The following is an 8,523-nucleotide window of genomic DNA, read 5'->3' on the forward strand; positions in this document are numbered from 1 at the left end:
TCTCTCTCTCACCAGTAATGTAAGGAAAAGGCAAAACTGGTTGATTTTCAGCTGAATCTACTGAATTACCACCAAATATTCTGCCAATTTTATTTCTCTCAATTTATAAAATTAATCCATATGTTTATGATTCATTTACGCCTCACTCATCGAAATGTTTTCTAAAAGCTGTTTGAATCCCACGAATCCTGATGGGGGCCTTCTCCAAAGCACATAGAAGCAAGATGATAAATTTCCCATTCATCTCGGGTTGGAAATCTCGGCTTGTCGAGCGGCCATATTACCAACTCTTAAGCTAAGTAAGAGACGCCAGAGTGAACTGATGAGAACGTGTACTAACAGTTGCCACCAGGATCCTCTGGCCTCACACTCATATAGCACTTCATAATTTGCAGAGCCCTGTCACTTTCTAGACAGGTCTCTACAACCGTTTGGAGAGCTTGGTGGAGTAAGGTGCTATGCTGTTAGCTCTTTCAACAGAGAAGGAACAAAGACCAGGAAAGGTGTGTCGAGGCCCAGAGATGGAGGGGCCAGTGCTAGGACCCTGTGCTCAGAAGGGGCCTCTGTGTCCCTCCCTCAGGCAGGGAATTAGAAGGGCTGGCACAGGGTCCTCTTGCAGGGCTAAGTGCACCCTCCCCCCACACACAGGAAACCATCGCACCCTTCCACGGTCCCCACGTCACTGACAATCTGGGCCTCCAGATTGTGAGGCTGCACTTGTTCTCATAAATGTTTGCATCATCTTCAGGCATCTACAACTCCTCCACTCTCCTTCTCCCTCCTTAACTCATTGCTCCTCTTCCAGAACCTTCTATCTGTCAGACAGTCGGGATGTTGCCACGTCCTTTCTTGGTGACATCAGGTTGGAAGAAAAGCCTGTGTTCTGCACCCGGGGGAAGCTGAGCAGGGGCTTCCCACAGCCACCAGAGGCCCAGTGCAGGAGGGCACCGTTGGGCTGTCCTTCTGCAGTGGACGGTCTCTTAAGGGCCCCAGCAGAGCAGGCCTTGTCCTTCCAGCAGCACCGGGAGGCCGTCTGGTGTGTCTGCAGCACAGAGGCCTGTGGAGAAAGCCTCTCGTCCTCAGAGCATCTGTGGCTTGTCACGTGCCTCTGTGGAGACCAAGTTCTGCAAAAGGGCCCACCACCTAGACCTTGGAAGCATGTCTGTCTGGCACAATTGTATGCTTTATGTGGCCTACAGGGGTGTGAAGAGAGTGATCTCTCTCAGCCTTCCGGGACAGTCCCGGCCTTGGGACCCTGGTGTGCCTTCCACACATGATTGTTTCCTGTGCTGTGAGAAGGGTGGAGGCATACCGGCCTCGGCTCCTCACCCTGTCTCCTTCTCAGAGTCCCCTGGGGAGCCAACGGAAAACCCAGAAGCCAGACCCCGCATCCCGCCTGCTGGACCATAATCTCCAGGGCTCGGAGACCCCTAAGAAGTGCCCTTCCCCCGGGGACTTGAGTGCATCTGGGCCGGTGGGAAGCAGCTGTCTTGTTTGTTCAAGTCCGTGTTCCCCTAACACCACTTCCCACGCTACACACAAGAGGTGCAGGCTGTTGCGGCGAGTGATGTCTCCCTCCCCCCTAGATCCGATCCTCAGCTCCCCTCTGGGGTCGACCTGCTCGGGGCCACCAGCATGGCTCCTGCAGGCAGCGGGCACGCCTGTCCCTCACTCACCTGCCTTTCTCTTTCGCTCCCCAGGACGCACAAGACCAGCCACTGCTACCGCATCACGTACCGCCACATGGAGCGGACCCTGTCCCAGAGAGAGGTCCGGCACGTGCACCAGGCAGTGCAGGAGGCCACGGTGCAGCTGCTGGGTGTAGAGGGCAGGTTTTGAGGCCACTGCCTGGACCAGGCCGCCGCCACTCAGGGCTCCAGGGATTTGCGGGAGAGAAAAGGCTACTGTTTGTGGACGGGGGTATCCGTCATGTTTTGATAAGTGGGTCAGTGTTGGGACTTTCAGAAAATAAAGGATCGCTCCTGAGAAGCTGTTGACATGGCATTTGTCTTTTATTTGGGGAAAGAGGGAAAAAAGAAGCAATAATATAAGAGATCTCTCCTCTTCCTTGAAAAAGTGCTTTGCCCGTTGGTGCTCAGTGTGGTTAATTGGTCCCTAGGTTCCATTAAAGTATAAAGACCAGGCATGATTTCTTGCCTGTCAAGCTCTTCCACCCTTGTAATGAGTGAAGACACAAAGAGACATCAGAAGCTCCGGACACCAGAAGATTGTTTGAGTCTGCTTCCATGCTTGCTTTCTTCTCTTCGTTTTCTGCTTTGCAAAGGGCAGGCTTCACACAGGGCACTAATGAAATGCCAGGGCCCCCCTCAAAAGTGAAGGCAGTCACGTGTCTGAGTGGGGCAGGATAGTTCTTGCTTTTCATAAACCCGTGGCTTGGAGCCAGACCTCTTGGCCCAGGGCTTGGGCTCAGCTTCCTTCTGGCCCAGCAGCGAGGAAGGAAAGGAGCAAGAGCCACCCCAGAGGCTGGGAGGCCCACAGGAACCCCGTCCTTGAACGCCTGTGAGTTTCATTGCCTCACAGAAGGCCCGTGCTTCCGGAGACGACCTTTAAGGAAGAATATGGGGCTTTGATGTCCCCCCCCCTTTCCATCCCAGGCACTTTGTAGTCTACCGGCCTCACTCCTGACCATTTTTAATAATCAAATTCCATCCCTGGCACGATGCTGGAGGCTGATGGAGGACTGCAAGGGCTGGGATAAATATTTGATGAGGGGTGGCCATTATCAGCTAGTGGCGTGGGGGGTGGGCAGCTGCTCTCAAAGGGAAGGAATGGGCTTTCATGTCATTCTACCTTGTTATTCATTTGTACTTTTCCTTTGGGTTTTCGAGGAATTAAGGAAGCAGAACCCCAACTCCTGCACCCAGGAGGAGGTCCTGGGGGCCCCTGGATGCAGTTCCTTAAGTGGCTAGATCCGAGTGGAAAGGCACAATATGATTCGTAATGTCTTCTTCAGTAGCGTTTGCTAGCAGACCATTTCTGCTCCAGCCTTGGGCTGCATTTCCAGAGGCCCTTTTCATCCCCAAGACCCGTTAGGCATTGATTAATATTCTCCAATACAACAAGTTAGGTGGGTAATACCCGACAATGAGGGCGCCGCCCCCGGCCTTGAGCCAGAGCAAAGATTTGTCAGATCCTGTGCTTGGTCCAAACCCTCTGCCCGGGCCTGGAGAAGTGACATTCAGAAGGCTTCACAGAGTTCTGTTCTGAACGTCCCTCTCAATACACTATAAGGTATATCAGTTATCTAAATTGTGCAAAGGAGACACTGAGACCTAAAGAAGTCACAGGACTTGACCAGCAATGACGCCCAGGAGGTGGCCGGCCTCACGCTCAAGCCTGCTGCGTCCAGATTAGTAACCTCCATCTACACAAATGTTGGTTGGTGGTAGGGTCTGTGCCTCCCTCCCTCCGGCTCCTCGGGCCTCGGTTCCGTTTGGAGAACGCCAGCTGCGTGGGCTCCACTCCAGCGGTCTGGCACTCACGCCTAACTGCCTCCCCAGAGCCCAGGAAGAAGCCGGCTCTTGACTTTCTCTGTGGCTCCCACCAGAGAACACGTAGCGAGAAAGGAAACAATAAGAAAAGCCATTTAGGCCGTAAGATGAATAGCACTTTGCAGCTCAAGAACAGAGAGCTCTGTATAAAGTCGAGCACGGTGACTAACACCAGCACCAGCACCGTGAGCCTCTGGGGTGCTCGGGTCCCTCCTTTGTATAATAGGAGTAATAATAGCATGTACCCCGGAGAGTGCTCGCAAGGGCCTGATGAGATATCTCATGCGCTCTACTTCGCATAGAACCTGGAACCTAACGAGCCAGCAGTAAATGATACCTGCTCTGATCATTATTCAGGTGGGAAGAGGTAGAACTGCAATATTTGAATGGGAACAGATCCTGGGGGGGGGCGCGTCTGGGTGGCTCAGTCGCTTGGACGTCCGACTCTTGGTTTCAGCTCAGATCATGATCTCGGGGTCATGGGATTGAGCCCAAGGCCGTGGGATCAAGCCCTACTTTGGGCTCCATGCTCAGTGGGGAGTCTGCTTGGGATTCTTTCCTTCTCCCTCTAGCCCACCCCACTTTTCCTCTCAAATAAATAAATCTTAAAAAAAAAAAAAAACCATCCTGGAGAGCAGCCATATCTCTCCCTAGATGAGTGTATATGTGAGGACACTAGCTGGTCAAGAGGACGTACCCAAGGACATAGCTAATTACCGTAGAGCTAGGCCTAGAACCAGGCTTTCCAGAGCCATTTTCTACAACACCATACCGAATCCGACATCTTAGCACATCTTCAGGTGTAAGGCCCATGAAAAGCCTTGAGCCTCATAAGGGTCAGGAAGGCTCAGGCTAAGGTCGCAGCCGTGTCCTGGAGCTGGGGACCCAGTACCTTTGCAGCCCACACGTCACAGATGCCAGCCGGACAGAGGTCAGCAGTCTCTGGCTGCTCTGAAGTTCATGGAGATAAATTCTGTGACCAGCTGCAGCCTCAGGGGGCAGCCTCGTGGGCTCCACAGACATTCGTCCCTTTGTCCCCTCCCCTCTCTTTCCTCTTCCTGCTGGTGCCCCCCTGCTGACCTGATTCCCCAGCAGCCTGTCATTCTTGGAATCAACCAGTCACCCCAACGCTGGCCCAATGCACCCCGCCATGGGCTGGTGGGCTGGCAGACAAGAAACGAGAAAGGAAACCCTTCATCGCTGGAAGCTCTTTCATTTTTTAAATTACTTTCATATGTAGGGGAAACGAGTGAACCCAAAGAACACGTGGCAGCTTCCAAATGGCCACACGCTGACTCTGCTTAACAAGACACCACAGTGGACACACTGTGTCCTCCATCCTCGTGCCCACCAGGAGTCCGCCAGTCTTCCCACTGACCACCCTCACTCAAACAGCACTTGCGGGCCACGAGCCAGGGCCGTGGGCCCTTCCGCATCTGCAGGTCAGATACATATTTTTCCGGTGGCAGGAGGGGGCGTAACAGTGGTGGTGGAGTTGACGGGGCTAACGTTGTGGTCTTCCGGGCGCCATGTTCCACCTTTGTTCGGCCATTTAGAGCTGTTCCGTATAACAGATGGGGCCACAGAAAGAGAAACCAAGTCCTTCCTTCATGGAGTTCACATGCATCCTCTCATTCCAACTGCACCAGCCCCTGCGGCTCATCCCATTACCATCTCAACTCCAAGGGGAGATTAACTGTGCGCAGGGACATGTTGCAAAGCCAGCAGCACTGGAGAAGGTAGATCCTCCTGACTCTCAGGCCTGTGCTCATAACGTTGCCTCCCACTCCTCCCTGTGCATCTGCCCAGGCCCTGGGACGCTGACAGTCAGGGTGGGGAATTCCTTCTGGACCCAGGCAGAGGCAACGGGCCACCATTGTGGAGACATTGCCAGCAGGGGCTTTAAGCTTCAGGACAGCAACAGCAGCCAGAGACAAGCCACAGGACCTCTCAGCGAGGGGCTAGGGCCTTTGCTGTAGACCCTCAGGACCAGCCACGAGTTCTATGTCAAAACTGCTAGAAGCCCCTTTTTATCCCGACGCTCAAAGCCTCCACTAGAATTTACACTTGTAGTCATAGCTGCTTCCGGATAGCAGGTCAGACTCAAGGTCACTGAGCTGAAAAAGTCAGCTCCTGAGTGACAGAGGAGAACCCCAAAGTAAAAAATCTAGGACCCTGTGAGAGCAATCCACGCTCCTAGGAGGGTGTCCAAGCACCGGGGGCGGGGCGGTGGGGCAGCGGGATGGGAGGTAATGTGGTTATTTCTGACTTCAAGGTCACACTGATTTGGAGATTTCTGGGTGGCTTCTGTACCCAGAAATGCTATATTGCTTTAAAAGAAAGCAATGGCAACCAGAAAGCCAGTGCCCTATTCAAGGGCAGGGGTTCAAGGCAGATTTCCTGTGATGTTGACTGGACCACCCTGCTCTGGGACTTTTTCTCTCCCATCCCTAAGCCCTGTGGCTGTTCCCAGGAGGAGAGCAGTGCAAGGTTGCTCCACCAGGTACAGGGCCAAGCCCGAGGCTGGGGTCTAGGTCTAATCCCAGCTCTGCCCCAGACGGGTCACCGGGCATCCCTAAGACTTACTTTCCACTGCACTAACATGGAGGTGACAGTCCCTGCCCTTCTTACTGCAGACTGAATATGAAATGCACAGCTCAGCAACCAGTAAGAAAACTGGGTATAAAACTCTCAGTATTTCCTGTTAGCCTCGTGACCACTCTGAAAGTCATCACAGTCTGTCTACTAAGGAGTTAAAGACCTCAAACTCAAGGCCAGGATCAGGGTCCTCTAGTGAGTGAGTAACAGAGCTGGAATTTAAGGCCATGTTTCCAGAGGACGAACATGCATGACCTTTCCACCGTGCGGTCGTCTGCCAAGCACGGAAGAAGGATGAGAACAGAGACAGCACACGGCCTCCTGCAGCTGCAGCATAAAACTCGGAGTATCCTCTGTAGCCTTCTCTCTCAAAATGAAGTCGTGTGTGTGTCTGTGTGTGTGTGTGTGTGTGTGTGTGTGTGTATTTCCCTGTGGTGCATACAAGCCTTATAGAGGGCTTGGCATTCTCACGAATCAAACGATGGAAGGGATGCCAGGCACTAAGTAATAAAGGCAGGCACTTTAGATGGGTTACACGACAGGGATCGATCCAGAACGAAAATTAGGGTGTTATACTCTAGAGCAGTGCTTCCCAGCCCCTGATCCCTGCCACACCCTTGGCGGGTCTGGCCCCAGACGCAGGTGCACCCGGGTTTGCATACAGATCGAGGCTCGCGGGCGAGACAGCGGCACCTCGTCCTTCCCGGCCGAGGAAGGATTTCGGAATGCAAGTGTGTGAGCTTGACATTTTATAGAAGGAACTTGAGAGTCTATTTTTAACATCTTCTAACCTAGCAGGAGTGAATTGTTTGAAGCCATCTCTACTTTATTAGTAATAAGAAATAACTCGGGTGCCCCAGCAACTCCAGGGGGAAAGAAAAGTCTTTTCAACAGTAATAGCTGGTTATCCACATAAGACAAAAAGAGGAGAATCTCAAACCCTACTTCACACCGCACACAAAAAATAATTCGCGATGGAGTGTAGACCTAAATATGAAAGCCAGAACTTGTCAAGCTTTAGGAAGAAAACATAAGGGACAGTCCCTGTGACCTTGAATAGGACAAGATTTCTTAGAAAGGACACAGAAGGAACTAGTAAAGAGAAAAATGAAAAATTGGACTTTTTCAAGATTTAAAACTCCCACTCTTTGGAACACATCATTAAGCAAATAAATAGGCAAACCGCAGATTGGGAGGAAATATTTACAACCTATGTTTCACAAATACCTAAGATCTAGAATACACAAATGGTTCCTACAATTCAATAATGATTTAAAAAAAAAAAAAAAACCCTTTGAACAAAATGGGTGAAGACTTGAACAAACACTTCACGAAGAGAAGATTTATAAATGGCCAAGGAGATGAAAAGGTACTCAGCCCTCTCAGCTGACAGGAAACGGATTTCTGAAGTCACGGAGCAGACAGAACTAATCTACAGTGGCAAACGCAGATAGATCAGAGGTGGCCTGGGCCTGGGACGTGATTGACTGAAAGGGGTACACGGGGCATTTTTAGGAGATGGAAATATTCTCTATCTTGAGAGGAGGGCAGTAACGTGGACTAATGCATTTGTCAAAACTCATCAAACCATCCACTTGAAGATCTATGCCTTTCGCTGTATGTAAATTATAGATGTACAAAAACAAAGAGGAAAACTATTGTGCTGCATGTCACGACCATATGAATGCTGTGGCTTGGAAGCAGAGGAAGCCTCAGATTCTGGAACAGATGGGCAGAGAAGGTTCTAGAAGGACACTGGGGCAAGATCACTCCAGAGTCCATGGTGCATTTGGGTGTGCAGCGAGCTCTCTGCAGGAGGCTGGCAGCACGTGCAGGCGAAGGTGGAGGAGTACGGGTGCAAGCCCAGGCCTGCCCAAGACACAGGTATGAAATGAAAGGGCCCTCAGTGCTGTCTTCGGAGTGGGGGATGCACGCAGGGGACCGGCCAGTGGACTCAGTGGCACAGAGCGGAGGGAAAAGAGGGGACCTGAGGGCTGCTGGTAGAGCCTCTGGTTTAGCCATGTAGCTGCTCCCCAAAGTCCTTGGAGCTGGAGCAGCATGGTGATGTGAGCCACACTGCCCCCCTGCTCCAGCTGGGACGTGGAGCTTATAACAAACATGTCCTGTGCACACCTTCCCCTCGGTGGGAATCCCCCAGGATCACATGGAAGCCAGGCATGCCCGCCTCAGGCATCAGAGCTGAGCTATGGCTCTGCCGCTGAGTAGCCGGGTGACCCTGAGGACTTCCCGAGCCTCCAGACTCAGTTTCCGCATTTTACAAATGGGAATGCTGATCATACTCATGGCATTGTGATGGGGGTTAAATGAACTAAGGCACGAGGGGCTCTTAGTTTTCCGCACAGCGAGCTAGTAGAGCTATGATGGTATTTTTCCTAAGCCCACATTGGGAAAA

At 51.9% G+C, this 8,523-nt stretch overlaps 1 protein-coding gene across 1 annotated transcript in view; it reads left to right on the forward strand.

Annotated features, from left to right (window-relative positions):
* The window catches only part of LOC111156761 (phenylalanyl-tRNA synthetase 2, mitochondrial), a 399,584-nt gene extending 397,590 nt beyond the window's left edge, over nt 1-1,994 (forward strand). The window contains exon 7 of the mRNA XM_022517827.1: nt 1,701-1,994. Coding sequence (XP_022373535.1) covers nt 1,701-1,839 — 139 coding nt within the window. The 3' untranslated portion in view covers nt 1,840-1,994. The remainder of the gene's footprint in view (nt 1-1,700) is intronic.
* Nucleotides 1,995-8,523: the final 6,529 nt, after the last annotated feature.

This window comes from Enhydra lutris, unplaced genomic scaffold, assembly GCF_002288905.1.
Source record: "Enhydra lutris kenyoni isolate GAN:26980312 unplaced genomic scaffold, ASM228890v2 scaffoldscaffold48, whole genome shotgun sequence".
Lineage (NCBI taxonomy): Eukaryota > Metazoa > Chordata > Mammalia > Carnivora > Mustelidae > Enhydra > Enhydra lutris.